This window comes from Magallana gigas, chromosome 1, assembly GCF_963853765.1.
Source record: "Magallana gigas chromosome 1, xbMagGiga1.1, whole genome shotgun sequence".
NCBI lineage: Eukaryota > Metazoa > Mollusca > Bivalvia > Ostreida > Ostreidae > Magallana > Magallana gigas.
Genome location: NC_088853.1, coordinates 3,941,118 through 3,963,047, shown reverse-complemented (window position 1 = coordinate 3,963,047; position 21,930 = coordinate 3,941,118). Strand labels below are relative to the sequence as shown.

General features: G+C 34.2%; 2 protein-coding genes and 1 long non-coding RNA gene across 8 annotated transcripts in view; all 3 read left to right on the top strand.

Moving 5' to 3' along the window:
- The window catches only part of LOC105327476 (uncharacterized), a 265,527-nt gene extending 248,270 nt beyond the window's left edge, over positions 1-17,257 (top strand). For 3 of the 5 annotated variants that reach the window (XM_066081088.1, XM_066081107.1, XM_066081114.1), the window contains 6 exons: positions 6,407-6,552; positions 6,811-6,865; positions 10,844-12,581; positions 13,037-13,114; positions 13,309-13,391; positions 15,278-17,257. In XM_066081088.1, coding sequence (XP_065937160.1) covers positions 10,847-12,581; positions 13,037-13,114; positions 13,309-13,367 — 1,872 coding nt within the window. In that variant the 5' untranslated portion in view covers positions 6,407-6,552; positions 6,811-6,865; positions 10,844-10,846 and the 3' untranslated portion in view covers positions 13,368-13,391; positions 15,278-17,257. Of the gene's footprint in view, positions 1-4,545; positions 4,623-4,907; positions 5,046-6,406; positions 6,553-6,810; positions 6,866-10,843; positions 12,582-13,036; positions 13,115-13,308; positions 13,392-15,277 lie in introns of those variants that run through there. The other 2 variants (XM_066081099.1, XM_066081119.1) reach the window with 2 other exon arrangements.
- Positions 1-21,930, top strand: part of LOC136269778 (uncharacterized) — a 238,535-nt gene that overhangs the window by 185,580 nt on the left and 31,025 nt on the right. The gene's annotated exons all lie outside the window — the stretch shown is intronic.
- On the top strand, positions 1,094-3,036 carry LOC109620166 (uncharacterized). 2 transcript variants are annotated; one of them, XR_010712642.1, is made up of 3 exons: positions 1,094-2,145; positions 2,247-2,399; positions 2,547-3,036. It is a non-coding gene; the product is annotated as an uncharacterized lncRNA (long non-coding RNA). The 2 variants fall into 2 exon arrangements; XR_010712640.1 differs by having other exon boundaries at positions 2,243-2,399.

Here is a 21,930-nt window from a genome sequence, read left to right as displayed (position 1 = left end):
TTATTATACCCCAATAAAAAAGTTGTTGAACATTGGCCTCGGATTTGATAGCCGGAGAAAATAAAATATGGATCCGGGCAGGGTGTACTTTTCTGGATATTCAGTGATAATGAAAATTTTTATATATTTTGTTAGTAAAAAATTTGATAGATCTAATTCAAATTTTATTTCTTTTTATTTATAGTGACTTCTGATGATGTACACTTAGATAACAAATTTGTAAAAAAAAAAAAGGTCAAAATTTATTTGCGATAACATGAGATACTGTAGATTCTTAACTTTGCGCGATATATTAATATCTGCATAAAATCGCGAGAAGCAACTCTCTTTTTTGGATTTTAAAATATCGCCTTCATTTTCCAGACATTTTTTGACCATGGAAAAACAAAACAAAAAATTGATGCTGGCGATTTTTTCTTATATTCGCGATTTTATAGAAAACAGCGAAATCGCAGTATTAAGTAAAATAAGGAATTTACAGTATACAGGAGATGTACAAATGGTACAGGGAAAACAAAGGGCGAGAAAATAGAAAACAGGGAATTGCAGGAGGTACACAGGGGGTTAAAAGGGAAGACAGGGGTTTCATACGAATATTGGTTTTCGGAGCCAGTAGTGGAAAGAAGAAGTGGGAGTAAAATTTTCCTAATATCTCTCTATCATTAATTTATATTTGAGCTGAGTATCTGCAGGGGTTATATTTAAACACTTTACCTCTATCATTCATAAAGGTGTATATCCTTGATGTGTTCGTTTTATATTGGGTGGAAAATGGTATTATTTCCAGATAATTAAAAATATTTAGTACTTGCAAAATGGAATAGAAAACTATTAGTTTGACAAATTATCGGAGACCGTATTTTAGATCAAACTTTACAGTTGTTTTATCTATTCATCAATTATTCATTCATTCAAAAGTACCAGGCTATCAGCTGGTGCAATGTCATCAGTAATGATTATCAAAATGTGTTATCTTACTTAAACATTCGTTCATGATATGGTGATAACGAAGAATGTTCTAAATCAAAAGTCCAAAGGAAAAAAATCTAAACTGGAGCAGAGCAAAACACGGGCCTCGACAAAAATTAGAGGTTAGATCAGGTGCAATAGAGGAGTGAGCATCCTCTGCTTACAGGTCAATTTAAAAGACCATGTTACAGTAACATGTACAATGTGTGCGTTTATATGATATTCTTTTTATATTTCCTATTTTATACGATGAACTGTGGGCTAAGATTGAGAAAACTTTTAATCAAAATGTAATCGAAATCACTTTTTGTCTCTTGTATTGCTTATCCTATGCAAGAAATCTTAGCTCGATGGAGAACGGATAAAGCTAATCACATGACATGACCACGTGATATGGACAAAAAAAGATAACAAACTTTTAACTTGCATTATGTGGTTAAGGTAAGTTACATTTTTACTCACAAGCAATCATTTTACAAAACAAGTAATACAATAAATGAAAAATGATAGAATATATTACTATTACTATAACTATTTTTTCCATTTCTTTCCATGTTGTCTCACGTATCTATACACTACAAAACACCTGCACCAGAATAACTACTTACACGTTCTTTGTTATTTCAAAACGATTGAAATGATGACCGTAAACTATAATTGAAGATTACCTGATAAGTAAAACCTTTTATAATGGAATAAAAGCTTGTGTAATTCAAAATGGTGTAATTTCAGAATATTTTTACCCGGAAAGAGGCTGTAGACAAGGCGACCCAATATCGCCATACCTATTTTTACTTTGTGCTGAAATTTTAGGAATACTAATAAGAAACGATAAAGATATTAAAGGCATAATCACTCAGTCTTATTTATTTACAGTGTTTTCAATAAGAGCCGGCAACCGGCAAAATTAACCGCCTGTAGAATAAAATTTTCCGGCTGAGATTTCCGTCTTTAAAAGATTCTGCCGATATTCTCCTATAGAAGCTTGTTTTAGTTAATATCAAAATCCTTATCGTTATTGCGTTTGAAAATATGGCATCAAAATAGTAACACGTCAATGACCCAGATCAACGTGAACTGGTTCCCACCATATGTCAAACGATCGAGTCAACAACGATCGAATCTCCCATGTCGAAGAGGAAATTCAACGATTTTTTCTACCCGTCTCCAAACGAGGTAAAACAATAGTTTTAAATATATTATTTCTATGGACTGGTGTATCTTTTTTTGACATAACGTAACTTTTAACTTCACGAATCTACATTCTTTCAAGGTAGAGATCAACCAGAATTTCCTCTTCACCTGAAATTTCTCGCGATTGTTATTTCGTAACTCGAAGGAAAGTAAGTTTATGTTGCTGCAATTAGCAAACAGACTACCACGAAGTACAAATTTTTTCTCCTTCAGAACTTAACTTTTTTGTTCCCAAAGTAAGTATATTGAATATATTTATGAAAATATTTTTCTAGACTCTGTGTTTTAGCTTGAATTTGCAGAAACATTTTTCAGTGATTGTTTTACTGCATAAATCGATCTTCATACGTTTCTGATTTTTTATTTTATTTTTTTAATTGTAGGTTATAACTCTGAAAATCTTGACATAAATCAAAATATTTGCCAGCCAATAGAGTTGATGCAGACGAAAAGATCATCAACAAATGTCAGTAATCCCAGTCTGAGCCAGAGTAACTGTGATATTTACACTGTTCTGACATGTACAAGTCTTTCAGAAAATGAACATGTAAAATTAATTGAGTCATTTTTTCCTGACATTGAAAAAAATGATATTTCTAAAAAGATTTATCACTGCATGCTTTGCAGCAAGAGTGACTGTTGCTCTATAACATCAAGCGAAAAATTTGAACATGATTGGCTGAACTCAAAAGACTTGTCTTTCTGTAGGATTACAAGATTATGGCATTTCGTTTTTGTCGAGGGACAAGGAGTCAACTGTCTACTTTGTAGGAAACATAATATTAAAAATCCGAGAAACAGATCAGCTGTTTTTGCAGATGACCAAGTAAAAGGTTTAGGAAGTTAGCTTTGCAGGAACACATGAAAACAAAATGCCATGAAGCAGCAAAATATGGCGAATCTTTAAGCAGAGTCTCAGTTTTTCAAAAAGATATTGATAGAAAATTAGAAGTCAAAAAGGAAATTTTATTCCAAGCCTTCTATTCTCATTTATTTGTTACGGATCAGATTATTGCAAACTTTAAGATTAACAAACTAATGAAGTTCATAGAACATATTGGATTGAAAGATTTAAAATATTTCAGTCACAGATCAATAGGGTCGCAAAGGGAAATTTTACTAACTTTATCAGATACTTTGAAAAATGATTTAATTAAAACGTTACAATCTTCAAACTGCTATGGATTAATGATTGATGATTTATCTGATGTGTCATCACTGGAACAGATGATTGTGTACATTCAATACTTTGACCATGAGCATGGGAGTGTTCAAACTGATTTTCTTTTCATTGCAAATTTATTGGAAAAGTCGGACTCAGCAAACTCTGAAAATCTTTTCAAGGTACTTTCCGAAAATTTTTAAGCCATGAATCTAGATAAGTCGAAGATTACTGGTTTGTGCACAGATGCGCAAGTGTGATGATTGGTAAACAAGATGGCTTAAGTGCTAAACTGAAACAGCTGAACAAAGGTCTGATTGCAAGTAATGTCAAGTAATAGAAAAGAGTGAAATCAATCGCTGTTGAGAACACCCTCGTGATCTTATAGCTTTCACAAAGATAATAATTCAAAAGTTCACAAAAGAATAAACTTTAAATCGTCTTTGAAATATTGTTGAGAAAAAAACGACAAGATAATTTCTCGGTGGTCAGTAGGGTTCAAGCTTCACTTGGCACGGAAAGGTCAGTACATGGTTCGGATGTCTATTTATCAATCGCCCTTATCTCTGGAAATACCCTTCTTGTAGTTGATAGCAAATTTATGGAATTATTAAATTTGGCCTTTCTTGTAGTTGATGGCTGCCTCTAGATTTAAGTGTGAAGTATGGACTTATTCTCTTGTCAATAATCTTTTTAAAAATTGCAAAAACAAGGTGGTTCAGAATAGAAAAACTATCCACGTTTGTGGGTTCTAGTTCTTCAGTTTTTTTATGGTCTTTGTGCATTGTATTGTGTTGCCAGATACTAGACGTCTTTGGTTAAATAATTAAGGTACGAATTGATAAGTAAAAAATAATGTATCAGGTTTCTTATTTATGAGTAAATAAGTCAAACAGGATGTATCACGTTCCTGTTCAGATAAGGATAGTTAAAATAATGAGAATTATAAAATTAGTAAATTACGTTAATTCTGCAGAAAGCGAAAGTACAGCTCATGAGATTTTTGTCATACGATTGATTATAGGAAAGCCAAGGAGTTGTCATCAAAAAGAACCACGCTATCACCTAGTGCATTGTAAACAGTAATGATTATCAAATCGTGTTATCTTACCTAAACAAACGTGTCCTCGTTCATGATATGGTGATAACGAAGAATGTTCTTAATCTAAAGTCCAAAGGAACAATTTAAAACTGGAGCAGAGCAAACACGGGCCTCGACAAAAATTAGAGATCAGGTGCAATAGATCAGAAGTGAGCATCCTCTACTCGATCACATCGATCCGGTGTTTAAGCATTTGTTAGTTTTTACTTTAGTGCTAGTTTTGAAGATGTTTTTCTTCTTTTATATGTAGTCTTTATTTTGTTGTCCTGAAGAAGGGACGGATTGTCCCGAAAAGTTGACAATATTTTACTTTATTGTTCGTGTCGTTGGTTATTTTTAGTGCTTTTATATATATATATATATATATATATATATATATATATATATATATATATATATATATATATATATATATATATATATATATATATAACACTAATAAGAAAAATGTCCAAATTATCTGTTTTGAAACGCTTTCAGGTTTCAATACACCCAAAATAGAAAGTCTACGGGATTTTGCATTGCTTCAGCCGGATGACAATGTTGAAATTTTGCTCGAGGTGTCCGGATTACTTGCGAATGGAGAAAAGACGTAAACATTTCCTATTATGAATCTCCGTAAGAAATTTGTTTTCGTACCTGTAACCTTTTATGAGTGAAAAATTGTTCAATGAAGAAATAATGGATATATTCCCTTTTATCGATTTCAACTGTATTTCATTCAGTTGAATGTCAATTGTAAAGGTATGTAAATTTTTATTTAAAATCATCAAAAAGCGATGGAAGCAATAACTTGGGACAGACTATGAGGTATTATCATGAAGCTGATCGTATAATCTCGGCAAATTCAAAGCGTGCTAAAAACACAAAAACAATATGTCATGGGTTCTAAAGGATGATCTAATCTAACCGATGGATAAATATGGAGTTCACCAATTAAAGTATGTCAAGTTTTATATGGAAACACGAAAAGAAAAAGGTTAACTTATAGCCGATAACTGGTACAGTGCTAGTAAACTTTCGGTGTAATAATTGATTTAAGAACGATAACTCTTCCAGCAGTTTCCTTATGACCGCATTTCAATTTACATGACCTAATTTTTCTCTTCTTTAATTTTTAAAACAGCGTAGTCAAGAATGTAGCAACTTTTAGAAAGCTACTCTTGAGTAATTTAAACTATTCTGAGTAATGTGCTATGTAAGGATACAGATTCTGTAATACAGTGAGGTCGCTAGTTCTGGGTCATGTCCGTCTGTTTGATAATTTGCAATATTTATGCCCCTCTTTAAAGAGGGGAGGGCATATTGCATTGTCAATTTCTGCTGTCTGTTGGTCTGTCGGTCCACTGATGGCTTCTGTTCATTTTCTTATATATATGAAATTTGGTATACAGTTTTATCATAAAAATTTATAGGACAAGTTCGATTTTAGATTGTTCGATAGAACAATTTTTGACAGATTTATGCCCATTGGACTTAGAAAAATTCCAATAATTTGCAATTTCCGTTCCTTTTTTTCGCAGAGGTTGCACATACTGAAATGAAATAATAATGACGTCAGAGCGACATGTAACATTTTATTCAATTTCATTTTTTCATCTCCGTCTTACCTGTTATCGTTAAACCACAAAAATATGTTTTTAAGTAAACTGGCCATCAAGTTGGGAAGCTCCTTCAGTTTGATTAATTAGTAAGATTAGTGTTAATTTAATTGAACACTTATCATTATGAAAAATTTTGACATATAAGTGAATGCTTGTGCAATATTTTTCAGCTATTAGTACTCGACCACAATTTTTACATCAACCGCTAGATGATAAAAGTAGCATGTTGAAAATGAGTGAAAATCTCGATCTCGAAAGGGATTGATTCCTAATTTCTGTAAATGTTTAACTTCAAATATTTTTTGCGGATCAAATAAAGGAAGGCCCATTGTTTGTGATCAATGTATTTATAAAGTTTTCTCTGCTTCATTACAGTGTGACCTGAAACTTTATAGCAGTGACCGGGAATTAGAGACAACCGGGAATTAGAGATGACCCGGAATGAGAGACGACCGGGAATTAGAGACGACTGGGAATTAGAGACGACCGGGAATTAGAGACGACTGGGAATCGTATTCACTGTATGAGCTCGTCTTCAAGAAAGCGTTTGATTTTGTTCTTCATCAATCTAATGTCAAAAAATGAAATGTGGTCAAGTAATTAAAAATAGACCATAGGCTTGCCACTTGAGCATGTATTAAGAAAATAACATTATTATTGTTAGAGGTCTCTTTACAGTATAATAGTTAGAGCCTCTTTACAGTATAATATTTAGAGGTCTCTTTACAGTATAATAGATAGGTCTCTTTACAGTATAATAGTTTTAGGTCTCTTTACAGGTTCCTTGTGTATCAATAAAGAGTGGACTGATGGAGCAAAGATAGAGTTTATGTGGTATAGTATTCATGTAATATCACCATGTTCATGTAGCTATACTGTGTAATTTTAGGTCACCTGAGTCACTCAGGAGACCCATTGCTATCTCACGTTTGTCGTCGTGTGTCATTTGTAGACATTTTAGTGCGTAAATTTCTCTTAAATGCGTATGAGGGCAGTAGTCATTGTGTTAGTCCTGGGGTAAGAACTGTTGCCCGAGAGCATAGGCCGAGGTCAACATCAATTTCTTACCCAGGAACTGACAATATAACTATTGCCCACATTCCCATTTGATGATTGATGTGTTAGACGAGGAGAAACATATCTTTGTGGTAATGTCAGGGCTGGGATATTGTCCAATTATCTGCCCCGGGGACAGTCAAACAATCAGCCAGGATAAGGGAGATAGCCAATGCAATCATATGTCATAAGCCAGTAGTTAATATAAATGACCTCATAAATAATTTGAAAAGTTCCCATTTTACGTATATGTGATAATAGGTGTGAATTATGTTTTGTTATAGTCTGTTTTCTAAATGGGGTGAAGACGAAACTGCATTTTACATATATTTTATAAATTCATTGTAGATAAGAACTTAATAAAGATATGTGTCACATTAAAAAAAAGTTACTAACTATAGGATCGATAGAAAGCAAATCCTGGGAAAGCCCTGTTTTCTAAAAACAGACCTAAAACTAAGTTATGATGATGTTAGAGAAAGGAACAAAGAAAACAAGAGTACATGTTTAGCAGAGAAAGTCTGTGAGAGAGAGAGAGTATACATGTTTGGCAGAGAAAGTCTGCAAGAAAAAAAGAGAGAGAGTACATGTTTAGCAGAGAAAGTTTTCAGAAATGTAGATACAAAGTGAAAAGAGAAGGAAAGAAAATTTGAAAGAAAACTTACATGTTTAGCAGAGAAATTATGAGTGATAGAGAGAGAGAGAGTGAAAAAAATTAGATAGTAAAAGTAAGTACAGAAATCAGAGAGAGAGAGAGAGAGAGAGAGGGAGCGGGGGAGAGAGAGAGCAATAGTACATATTTAAATGAGAGAATCAAAGATAGTGAGACAATGAGAGCAAGAGTACATGAAAAGTGAATTAAGGAGAGAGAGAGAGAGAGAGAGAGAGAGAGAGGAAAAGAGAAACAGAGCAATAGTATATGTTTAGGATAATGAGAGAGAGAGAGAATTTAAATAGAGGGAATTAGAGTAAATGGTTTGTAGAAAAGAAAAAGTTAGGCCAAATAAAAAAAATATGTGTGGTACTAGTAACATCTGAAAAAAATTCAAGTAGGTAGATGAGGATTTTTTTTTATAGAATAGCATAGAAATATATAAAATGATTTTCTTATTCTTAGTACTACCTAGCACTGCATTGCAGGTGACATTTGTATTTAGTGAGATAAATAAACTAAATCAAGATTGGTTGGGAGTATCTAGCTTTTAACTATGAAACAAATATTTTTAAAACAAAAATTATTGAAATATAATTTTTGTTTCAAAAGAAAAAAGTATAAAATGTTCGATATTAATTAAGGCTGAAACAATTCTAAGTTCACTTGATTTGGTTTGATTTTGATTCAGAATGCTATGATTTGTTTTTGGGTTTTTTTTTAAATTCAGTTCAATAAAACAAAAATAAGATCAATCTCAATAGTTCTCATTTTTGTCCCCCGCCGCAACGTGGAGCGGGGACATAGAAATGCCGGGTGTCCGTCCGTGCGTCCGTGTGTCCGTCCGTCACACTTTTTTGTAAGCGCTCTCGTGCCTACACATTTTGACGGATTTTCATTAAATTTATACCAAATGTTTATACCACTATTACCTTGGTCAAGTTCGAAAATCAGCATTGGTCGATACTTTTTGTTGGAGTTATGGGACTTTGACCAAAATAATGACTCTGTTTTATCCAAAAATTGACCTTGTAAGCGCTCTCATGCCTACAAATTTTGACGGATTTGCATTAAATTTATACCAAATGTTTATATTACTAATACTTCGGTCAAGTTTGAAAATCAGCATTGGTCGATACTTTTTGTTTGAGTTATGGGACTTTGACCACAATAATGACTCCGTTTTATCCAAAAATTGACCTTGTAAGCGCTCTCATGCCTATAAATTTGAACGGATTTTCAATACCAAATGTTTATACCACTAATACTTTGGTCAAGTTCGAAAATCAGCATTGGTCGATACTTTTTGTTGGAATTATGGGACTTTTATCCCAAAATTCACCTTGTTAGCGCTCTCATGCCTACAAATTTTGACTGATTTACATGAAATTTATACCAAATGTTTATATCACTAATACCTTGGTCAAGTTCCTAAATCAGCCTTGGTCAATACTAGTATAGATCTACTGCTTGACCGGCGGGGGACCCAGGAATTCTATTCTTGTAAATTTAAAAAATGATCTTTATCTTGCAATTCCGGGAAAATTTGAAAATTGGCAAAAAAAAAGTTTAGGGTTGGGGGTATGAAATAGGGACAGTTGGGCGACCAGAACCACAGATGTTTTTTTATTTGGCCTTAATGTTCAACAGAGAAAGTTTGAGAGAGTGGGTAAATGTTGCAGAGAAAGTCTGAGAGAGAGAGAGAGAGAGAGAGAGAGAGATAGTACATGTTAGTGAGACAGAGAGCAAGAGTTCATGTACATGTTGCAATGCAAGGAAAAGGGAATAAGAGCGAGCGAGCAAAAGAGAGAGAAACAAAAAACAAGAGTACATGTTTATCAGAAGGAGAGAGAGATCATGAGAGAATGATGGTATGAAAGAGAGACAGACAGTACATGTTAAGCAGAGGAGAGAAAGTTTGAGAGAGACAAAGAGAGAGTGAGCGCATACAGAGAGTTCATGTTGCTTAAAAAAGTGAAAGAAAGCAAAAGTAATGGTGAAGCAAAGAAGTAAAAGACCAAGAGAGCAGCAAGAGTTCATGTTTAGCACAGAGAGAGAGACAGAGTCAGAGAGAGAGAGAGAGAGAGAGAGAGCATATTTAGCAGCAAAAAAATAAATGTTAAACAGAATGTTTGAGAGAGAGAGAGAGAGAGAGAGTGTGTATGCAACTCTGCATGAAAGATAAATATACATAAAAAGCTGGAATACATATAGGGAAAGCAGGATGAAAGATTACTTGTATTTCTTTAGCAGAGAAAGTCTGAAAATGTGTCTGAGAATGAGAGAAAGAGAAAGGGAGGGAGGAAAGAGTGAGAGTACATGTTATGTTTGATGGGGAAAGTCAGAGATAGTGAGACAAAACGAGCCAGAGTACATGTGAAAAGTGAATGTGTGTGTGTGTGTGAGAGAGAGAGAGAGAGAGAGAGAGAGAGAGAGAGAGAAATGAATGGTTTAAAAAGAGTAAGAATAAGAGACAGAGCAAAGAAAAAGTTAATATTTAACAGAAAAGTCAGAGAGAGAGAGAAAGAAAGAGAGAGAGACCGAGAGAGTACATGTTGCTATTTAAGAAAATGAAAGAGAAAAAGTAAGAGCAAGTAATAAGTAGATAAAGAGAGACAGAGAGGTAGGAACAAAAAACAAAAGTACATGTTTAGCAGAGATAGAGAGAGAGAGAGGATGCATTTTATCAAAGACTGATTGAGAAAAAAAAAGAATAAGAGATAAAGTTAAACATACAAGTGTATTGTAGATGTACATGTTTTACCAATAAACAGAGAGAGAGAGAGAGAGAGAGAGAGAGAGAGAGAGAGAGAGAGCATGAATATCTGAATGAGAAGATAAATAAAAAAGGAGAAAGTATTCACCAATGTTTTAGAGTTTTAACCAAAAAATTTATCTACAAGTCAAGTGTTTTAATCATCAGATAGTAATAGACCATTATTTATCTATGAATGGAAAATATATAATTTTAGAAAAGAGTCTGTTTTAAATTAAAATATTCCTTACATACAAAATTTGAAATGATATAAATCCATCAAATCATTAAATAGTTTTGAAAGAATGTGGTTGACATAATTTTAAAACACTTTATTTTCATTCAACAGGTTATGACCCAGACCACCCACATCATGGACACAGCAAGCTCCCAATACATCACAGCAAGCTCCCCATACGGAGTAAATCAGTGTTCTAAGTGTCCGGGGGACACAGCGTACTATTGTGTATCGTGTCCATGTGATCTGTGTCCCCAGTGTAAAGAGAACCATGTAAAAGATCTCCAAACAATAGACCATGATGTTGTGTCACACCGTGATCAAATCAACTACATCCCAACACAAGAGATCTGTGTGAGACATCCTAGCCATGTTTATACAAAGTACTGTGAACCTTGTCAAGTTCCTGTGTGTGATTTTTGGTTTGGACATAAATCACACAAACTCCCTGTCAGAAGTTTTCTCTTTGGAAAAAAACCCCACAAAATTCAGGATCTGCAAAAAGCTTATAAAACAAAGCGACAACAACACAGAGGAACCATTCACACCATCAGAAGTGAGGCTCTCTTTTACAGACCTGTTCTCCTGACAGGAATCAAAGCTGATGTCAAAACCTGTCACACAGAATTCTCCCCCCTTCAATCAGAGATGTTAACAAAGGCCCAGAACCTGAAGGAACTCATTGACTATGTGGTATATGATCTATTGAACAATGTGTTATGTTACTTTGATTTCAAACACAGATGTAAAAAACAAAAGATAAAAATGATCAGACATATTGTCAGACTAAGGAGATATGAACACAGATATGTACAGCCAGCATTCACATTCAGTGCGCTACAATTCCTCTCATTCACAAAGACAGCCCTCCCCCAGATACATCTTACACTCCACACCAGCCAGCTCTCCATGACTGAGTCACTCAACAAGGAGGATGTGATGGAGTCACTGAGTGCAATCCAAATCACAGAGAGAGGAAACCGACGCGTAGGAAACCAGTGTCTGCTGAAACTGACGTCTGGTGCTGAGCTCCATCAATCTCTCACAGTGACAGGTGTTTATCCTTGTTATCACATTTCCTGTGTGACATCAGACCGGGTCTGGGTCAGTGATGATAGAAAACATCTCATGTTGACAGACACAACAGGTGTCTCTCTACATCTTGTGGGGGATTCATGTAGTTATTTATTTGGATTCCACACAGTGAACAGTGAGAGTGAACTGATTTATATAGATAGGAATTATAACATCAACAAACTGTCAAAGGATATGAAAACAACCACCACATTTATAGAGACAACAGACTCTACATGGAGACCACGGTGTGTGTACTGGTCCCCGTCCACTGGGGATCTACTGGTCGGGATGTATAACAGAGATACAGAGACAGGCAAGGTAACCCGGTACAACCAGAGTGGACAACTCACACAAACCATACAGTACCACAACACAGGACGGGGACTGTATAGTAGACCTATCTATATAACAGAGAACAACAATGGGGATGTCGTGGTGTCTGACTATGGGTCTCATGCTGTAGTGGTGACAGAGCGTGGAGGAAGACATCGTTTCTCCTACACAGGACATCCATCAGGATCAGGACTATGGCCATGGGGAATCTGTACTGACGCGCTGTCACACATCCTGGTGTGTGATTATATAACCAGCACAGTACAGATGATAAATAAGGACGGTCAGTTCCTGTCACATCTACTGACAAAATCACAAGAGATGGGTGTACCAGGGAGCCTGAGTTATGATGTCAACACTCACCGTCTCTGGGTCGGATCAGTGGACAACAAGAAGGTGTGTGTCTACAGGTATATCACCAGACAGGACGCTCTGACAGGTAAGTCTGAGTCATTATCATTCACATTAATTAGATATAGATAACTAAGACACACAGTCCGTGTTAATTATCAGTCAATAAGATACATGTAAGACATGTTTATCTGTGTGATTGTTTGTCAATATAAACAACTCATTGTTACAGGGTTAGCTGGGATTCATTGTTTATCTTAAATATACATTAGTTACATTTTTTTTATTAATTAGATGTACAGTTACATGACATTGTATTTCTTGTATTTGGTTAATTAGAATAAAAGGTCATCGTAATTACTTTTTGTGACACATGTATTGTAATTAGTTACAAGTAATTTGAATTGGTTTAATTAATTAGATAAATATTATTGCATGTGTCAATGTAATCAGTTTAAAGTTTTAATTTGTAGATGTAGCTCTATCATTACATATACTGATACTGTATGTATTAATTAACAGCTAATTAATGACATGTTGTAGATGAACACAGACCCCGTCCTGATGGAGACACCCGATACAGGACACCTCGTCAAAACACAACTCATCAACTAAACGAAAGTAAAACTCACTGACGCATGTATTTGTAATCTGTTGTTTTGTGACATGTTAATTGACTTAATTTAAATAATTAGATAAATAATAAAGCAAGTGTTAGGGTAATCAGTTCAAAGTTTTAATTGTAGATGTAGCTCTATCATTACATATAATGTATAGAGATGATTAATTAACAGCTAATTAATGACTTGTTGTAGATGAACACAGACCCCGTCCTGATGAGGAGGCCATGTCCAGCTCAACACCAGCCGTATAATGGAGAAAGCTGGGATATTGACAGGTTGTAAATGTTTCTGTACAAATCTAGTCTGCTCTCAAAACCACACATGTTGTTTGTCACTTTGTTCAACATCTGCAGCTGAAATTGAGCTGTGTATAATTCACATGGACTGTAATACTGACTCCTGTTTATTTCACACTTTGTGATCATCCAAACATGGCGGTCTGTTGCTGAGTAAGAAACATAGTGTTATACAAGTTTTTACTTTGCTAAATGTGGATTATCATATAGTATATACATGTGTATAACAAATATCCAAACGACGTCTATAATAACTAAAGAAATAAGTGTAAATAATATTTATCAATTTGAAAATCTATCTTTGCATTGCTAATTGTGGCATTATTATACTCCATGTAAGGGAATTCTAAGGAAATAATGATTTCAACCTACCCCTCATGAAGGGTATAATTTGACCCGTCCATCAGTCAGTCCTGGTTTTTAGCTCACCTAAGCTGAAAGCTCAAGTGAGCTTTTCTGATCACTTTCTGTCCGTCCGTCTGTCTGTAAACTTTTTACATTTTCGATTTCTTCTCCTGAACCACTTGGCCAATTTCAACCAAAATTGGCACAAATCGTCATTGGGTAAAGGGGATTCAAGTTTGTTAAAATAAAGGGACACACCCCAATTAAAGGGAAAAAATTAGGATTTAATGAAAATTTGGAGATATTTTTTTTTAAATCTTCTCAAAAACAATTTTGCCAGAAAAGCTGAAACTTGTATGGAAGCATCCTCAGATAGGTTAGATTCAAGTTTGTTCAAATCATGGTCCCCGGGGGTAAGGTGGGGCCACAATGGGGGGGTCGAAGTTTTACATAGGAGTATATAGAGTTTATCTTTAAAAATATTCTTCTCAAAAACCATTTGGCCTGAAAAGCCGTAACTTGTATGGAGGCATCCTCAGACAGTATAAATTCAAACTTATTCAAATCATGGTCCCTGAGGGTAGAGTCGGGGCCACAATGGGGGGATCAAGTTTTACATAGGAATATGTAGAGAAAATCTTTAAAAATCTTCTCAAAAGCTATTTGGCCAGAAAAACTTAAACTTGTGTGGAAGTATCCCCAGACAGTATAGATTCACATTTGATCAAATCATGGTCTCTTGGGTAGGGTGGGCTACAATGGGGAATGAATTTTTACATAGGAATATATAGAAACAATCTTTAAAAATATTCTGGGAAAATTTTCAGCCCAAAAAGCAGTAACTTGTGTGAAAGCATGTGTTGTGCAGATTAAAGTTTGATCAAACCATAATAATTCCAGAGAAAATGGCCATAAGAGAGGTGGGGGGGGGTGTTATATAGGAAGAGAAAAAATCTTTTTACTTGTACAACAAAAGGGGCTTGATATTTACCATAAAAATATGTGGATAAAAATTGGCAGATTTATAAAAAAAATTGAGCAAGATCTACTTACTTAGTAATTGTAAAGATATTTTGATTTGATACTGTAATGAAATAAAATATTTTAAGCAAGATCTATTTATTTAGTAATTGTCTTGATTTTGATTTGAAAACTGTAAAGTTAATTTGATCAGAGTTAAGACAGTTGTTGCTCAGATGTGCAATGTGGCCCCTTGGCCTCTTGTTTATAAGCATAACTCCTTTAAACAGCTGCATGGAATTTCAATGTGTAGATTTGAATATAACAAAGACACATGAATAGATGAGAATATTTCCAGGAACAAAAAGATCTGATTATTTTGTTCAAGTAATGCCCATTATTGATTTGTGTATTTAATGCATACTCTGCTATTCTTGATGTGTAGCAATGTCAAGTAATGGGGGAGCATTAGTTATTTGACTTTGCTCACTTTTTCTTTCATTAGTATTTGGTGTTATTCATTAATACAATTATTTAATGATGGATGTTGTTTCTTACAGACAAGCTGCTTTTTAAAACTCCTTGAGGTGGAGACAGTACAGAACCTGCTCAGATAATCCATAATTCTGATTGTCACAGAAATCGACACAAATTGTATAAAAATAGTTTGTTGTAAAAATAAGGCGTCATCAATGGACTCCGTTTCTGTGTACATAAATAATGCGTCCGTTTCTGTGTACGGGAACTTTACATAAAGAAAGCGTCATCAATGAACTCGTTCTGTGTACATGATCTCTAGAGATATATCGCGTCATCAATGGACTCTGCTTTCTGTGAACATGAACTCTAGAGATATATCGCGTCATCAATGGACTCTGCTTTCTGTGAACATGAACTCTAGAGATATATCGCGTCATCAATGGACTCTGTGTTCTGTGTACGTAAACTCTAGAGATATACTGAGTCATCAATGGACTCTGTGTTCTGTGTACGTAAACTCTTGAGATATACCGCGTCATCAATTGACTCTGCGATCTGTGTACGTAAACTCTAGAGTTATATTGCATCATCAATGGACTCTGCGTTCTGTGTACGTAAACTCTAGAGATATATTGCATCATCAATGGACTCTGCGTTCTGTGTACGTAAACTCTAGAGTTAAATCGCGTCATCAATGGACTCTGCATTCTCCAACGTGAACTCTACAGTAATTGTTATTGATTTGCTAAGTTTACAGTATGTGTATGTTTTATATGATATGCTCCTGAAATATTGTCGCTTAGAATGGTGGCTAATGTGTGCTGATTCATGTTTTCAGTTTTGATTTGCAGACAAGAAATTGATTAAACACATTTAAAGGGGAATAACTCAAATTTGTATTCTTTTATTTGAAATGAAAAAGCAGTTATCCCCCTTCTAGTAATGTTTTCTAGAATTATCTGTATTTTATGTTGTTGATCCCTGACATTTTTTTTTGTAGGAGAGTTTATTGAATATCAGTCAATGTTTTATTACAAAATGCCATGATAAGTGTAATTGGGGATTTGGGAGAAGGGGGATTCAAAGTGGACCATACCCAAAGGTTGTTTTTATAAAGTTTGAACAAAAACAATGGCAACGTGTAAATAGCTGACTTTAATGTGTATTATATATTGTACAGCTGAACCATGTCTTAGATATCCTAAACCCTTTAATACCTGCAATGTTATGACAAGTTACATTATTATATAGTGGGATAAGGCAAATGTTATGTAGAACATGCTGTTAACACTCTGATACAACTCTTTGTATGGGGTTTATGATGCATTTTGTAAAAATATACCTATATGTATATTATTGGTGGATTTAGCACATTTCTCCGACATAAAAACTGAGTTATAATGATCAGGTAGATAGAAAATTCATGTTTATGTAAATAGTTTTTGAGGAATATTTTGACCGACTTTAAGGTGGTATGGGACACTTCCATGTTGTGACGTATTGTTTATCGAAATAAACAATAAAATGAATTATAATTATATAAGTTGTTTCTTTCCCAATATTGTCAACTAACAGCATAGCGCAGTGGGTTAGATCTGTAAGTCATGAGTTCGAATCCCGCTCGGGGTTTTACAATTTTTACCTCTCCAAATATTTTTATGTGTTTTTGGGGGGGTTAAATATTGTAAAATTTGAAAATTCTACACTGGTGAAAGTATTTCAATTATAATGTACCTTAATCTACATTAATATCGACAGATGTCCCATACCACCTTAAGCAGAATGGTAGATTTAGCACATTTCTCTCATATAAAAAACTTGGCTTTGTTGAATAGATAGATAAAGAACTTGTGTTTCTGTTTAATATTTCATATTTATTTAAATAGTTTTGAAGGAATATTGTGCTTATGTTCAAGTGCTAATATTCATATTTTGAGACATTTACAGTGTTTGTTTAATGTTTATGCATAACATTAATTACATAATTCATATACAAATGATTTTTTGGGGAGTATTATCAAGCTGTAGATAAAAATCAATAAAAGGGACATTTCTTTGTAGTTGGTTTTTTTTTTCTAAGTAAGACAGTGTTGTAACATTTGGTACAAAAAGAAGGATATGATATTATAACTTTATATACAAGATTAAGACAATTATTTCTTGGTGCGAACCAAATCTAACTGACAAACCAGTCTCTATCTCTATTACCCCTGCGAACGTGTTCGGAATGTTTTCTTTATCGTTGCTAAGTATGTAATAAATCCAGGTGCTCGAATGAAAGTTCACGAGACTTCCCTGAGATTTGTTCAGTTCTTCAGCAGTTACTTTCTTGGATTTGTTATCCCTAATCTACTTCTTCAATATGGTGTAGATGATCCTTCACAGACCACAGAGGTTAACGCGAGGGCAGCTATCGATGACTTTTCTCAAGGTTCGCCATTTAGTTCGAGTATCCTTTCGAGATCTTTACTGATCAAGGCCGTAACTTTGACAGAGAGCTCTTTTGTAAGGTTTGTGAAATGCTGGGAATACAGAAGTCCAGGACAGCTCCCTGTTGGCCTTCCGGTAATGGTCAAGTAGAGCGCAATTATCGCACTTTGATGGATGCTGTTCACTGTTATATAGACAGTCAACCTAAAACTTGGGACAAGTATCTGGGTTCACTCACAGGGGCATTCCGGTCAGCCATAAACCGTCACACAGGGTATACACCGAATACACTTATGCTGGGAAGAGAGGTTAATGTACCAGCAACCTTGATGTAGGGCCCCCTCCGAAGTCTTTTCAAAATGGGGAGGAGGGTGAGATAGATGTATGTGCAGGAGTTAAAACAGACTGTGCTATAAAAAACGCCCGATGCCGCCAGGCAGAAGTTGAACTCTGCGCATAAATTCATGAAGAGAGTATATGACATCAGACTGCATACATGTCCATTCAGGGTTGGCGATTTGGTATATTGGCGCCGAATGGAAGAATGTGGAGTCTATCTGGAAGGATCCAGGTATAACTGTAAAGGCCAAGTCAGATACTTTGTTCATAGTAAAGTCCCGCAGAGAGGTTCGGACCATGCATCATGACAAATTGAAGAAATGTGAAGCTCCAGAAATACCTCGGTAACTATGCTTTGTAACAATCGGAAACAGGTCATTGATGAAGAGTCAAGTAGTGAGCCAAAGCATAACCCACGTGTACCAGTGCCAACAAGTGTACGTACTACAGTCCTGCCAACAAGTGTACGTACTACAGTCCTGCCAACAAGTGTACGTACTACAGTCCTGCCAAAAAGTGTACGTACTACAGTCCTGCCAACAAGTGTACGTACTACAGTCCTGCCAAAAAGTGTACGTACTACAGTCCTGCCAACAAGTGTACGTACTACAGTCCTGCCAAAAAGTGTACGTACTACAGTCCTGCCAACAAGTGTACGTACTACAGTCCTGCCAAAAAGTGTACGTACTACAGTCCTGCCAACAAGTGTACGTACTACAGTCCTGCCAACAAGTGTACGTACTACAGTCCTGCCAAAAAGTGTACGTACTACAGTCCTGCCAACAAGTGTACGTACTACAGTCCTGCCAAAAAGTGTACGTACTACAGTCCTGCCAACAAGTGTACGTACTACAGTCCTGCCAAAAAGTGTACGTACTACAGTCCTGCCAACAAGTGTACGTACTACAGTCCTGCAGACTACCTCCAGCCAATCTGTTGGTGGATGGCCCTATTTGGGGACGTGGAGGAGAACCAGAAATCACCAAGCAGTTACCAGTGATTCTGTGAAGTTGCAAGATAGCAAGGGCAAAACTCACAAACATTAGTCTCAGAAAAAGAAAAACTTCTAAAATTAACTGTTTGTGTAATCAGGGTAATCCCTAAGGTTTATTCGATTTTTTTTAAGATGCGTATTAAATTGAGTTAACATCTGCAAATATGGTAATTTATACAAAGACTTATTTTCAGCAACATCATTAACATTTTAAAAAGATAATAGAGGTTCAGGAACAGCAGCCTTGAGGTAAATTTGCATTTAAACATGCACTCGAAGACAATTGATCTTTGCACATAATTTTTGTGTACGACAAGAAAGATAACTAGTAAACCATTGAAAATGCTAGCTCTGATCCAAAGACCTTTTTGCCCTATTTTAATAGATCCCAGAAGACCATAGAACAATGAACATTTTTCCTCGTCAATACTTTTAACATTGGTGAGATAAGTCTGTAGCAATTGGAAGCTTGTAGAATTTATTGTTTATAAGGGAGGGTGTAGATTACTATGGTGGGTCATCTCTCTGTTACATCAAAAGTTTAAAATCAAAGATTTCCAGACTTAACTGCAACAATTTTCGTTATAGTTAAGTTTGTAAATCCTTGATTTTAAACTTTTAATGTAACATCTCCATGATTTTAAAATATTTATTGAAATCTGTTCTATTTACAACATACTGGATTTTTTTTTGGGGTGGGGGGGGGAGGGGGGTAAAAAGATAAAATATATTTTTTATTCATACCGGTCCTTTTATAGGCATTTTATTCGCCTAATTAACTCATCTTCTTCATTTACAATAAACATTTGTATGAAGACAATATAGATAGTCAGCTTATTTAGTAATTAAACAAGATGACCTACAAGTAAATGAAAGTCGTAGATCATTCTGTGTGAATTTATATTCAGTTATGTGTATTATATTATTGTTTTGTTTTTAGTTTAGTTTTGTTGTTGTGTAGTTGATTTTTGTTGTTGTTGTTGTTTTTTTTTTGGGGGGGGGGGGTCAGTGTGTCAAATCTTTTTATCTAAATTCTGATGGTCTATTTCTTTTAATATATTTTGGTGTGACCCACTAGCATTTGATTAAAAGCAAACTCTTTATAAAGTGGGGTTAACCTAGGGTGGTGTAGAAAATTTTAAAATACATGTACTTTTACAATGTACTTCTTTCCTGATTTTAAGAACGGAACCTAACTTTTCAGTAGAAAGTATACATATACTAACAGATGTTAACATTGTATATCCCTTGTTGTTGTTTTTTTTTTTAATTTTTGACAAATTCATCATTTTATTAAAGAAACAAAAAAATAATTTAGAATGTACAATTTTATTTTGCAAAAATATATGTGCTTGTATGAAACTTAAACGTAAACGTGCGCATACTAATGCTAAGCCTGCGTTACATTTTTTCCATGTTTATCACTGCACGAAAAGTCGCGTTTAATTTGACCTTAAATGCAATTTAAACGTTACGATTATTTAAAATTTAAGTATGTAGTATTACATATTGTGTGCCCGAAAACGTTTAAACATAATTAGTATTTAATATGAGTTTACTGGATTCCGTAAAAGAACAAATTTAATAATGTCGGAAAAATTGTAAACTTACCCATACGTGCAGATTTAAGTGTTCCGTAAACTAACATTATACCTCTTGTATATAAAACGTATAATTTTCATTAAACATGCTCAAAAAATTAAGTTTAATGGATATATTAAATTTGTTTGGTTAATAAAATTTAATGTTGAATTTTAATTCATTATATGTTCTCGTTTAATTTACATTTTACATTATAAAACTGTCAAAAATTAAATTATATACGGATATCTTAAACTTCCTAAAACATTCAAATAAACGCTTTTATCAACTTACATTATACCTCTTGTTTATGCGACGATAATACTTTGATTAAACCTGCCAATATATACTGGAATTGTAAATATTTTACGTCATTATTATTTTCGTTTAATCAAATAATTATACCACCGCATACATCTTTATATATAACTTCAAACATCCAGTTGTTTTCTTTGAAATTGTTTTTGCTATCATTTTTTAAAATTAAAATCACACACAAGTCCACTTAAGATTCTATTTTATTGCATGTTAAAGTCTCAAAGATGTAAAAAAAAAAAAAATACATGTACTCTTACAGAGCAAAACATTTCACAGTTTTAAGCATAAAAGTCACAATTTAGAAAATTACAATATATACGTACGTCATGATCAGATACATATGGAATGGATGCCATTACAATTTCTGATATAGTTCTTAAAAAATACTTAGGTAAAATGTCCAAATTTGGAAATAATGGAATCTATATGGACTAGTAGGGGAAAAAAACACAACTGAAACAGACCCATAAAAATTGCTGCATGGTTTGCAAATAACAATTTCTAGTTTAACTTGCGTATTTTCATATACAACATAAATTACAAGACAAAGTCAGTTTTTCTATATAATGCATGTGGATAAAGAAAAGCAATTGTTGAAAGTTGACAATACTGAAGTAATCAAATTTTTTTACTTATTTACTGGTCACTAAAATACACACGCACACACAAATTCTCTTTCCTAGTACATGTACATGTATTTTGAAAATAGCATGTTTTCATAGAAACATACATACATGTACTACATACATACTCTATAGTTCATAACTGCAAATAGATAAGAGTTTCCATGAAAACCACTTCAGAGATGATATATATTAACAATCTTATTATATGTAATAGCGTTGAAAAAACCCTATATATTTATATATATGATGCATACAAATACCAAATTATACTAAATTGAATGAACAAATTGTTCAATAAAAGGATGTACATGTGCATCTCTAATTTTAAACACTTCATGTGATTTTTAAAAAAATTCCTTAGGTTTTACATTATAATATTGAAAATTTATTATACAGAAAAGAAAAATACATATTCTAATGACCAGACTATTCAGTTAACATTTTG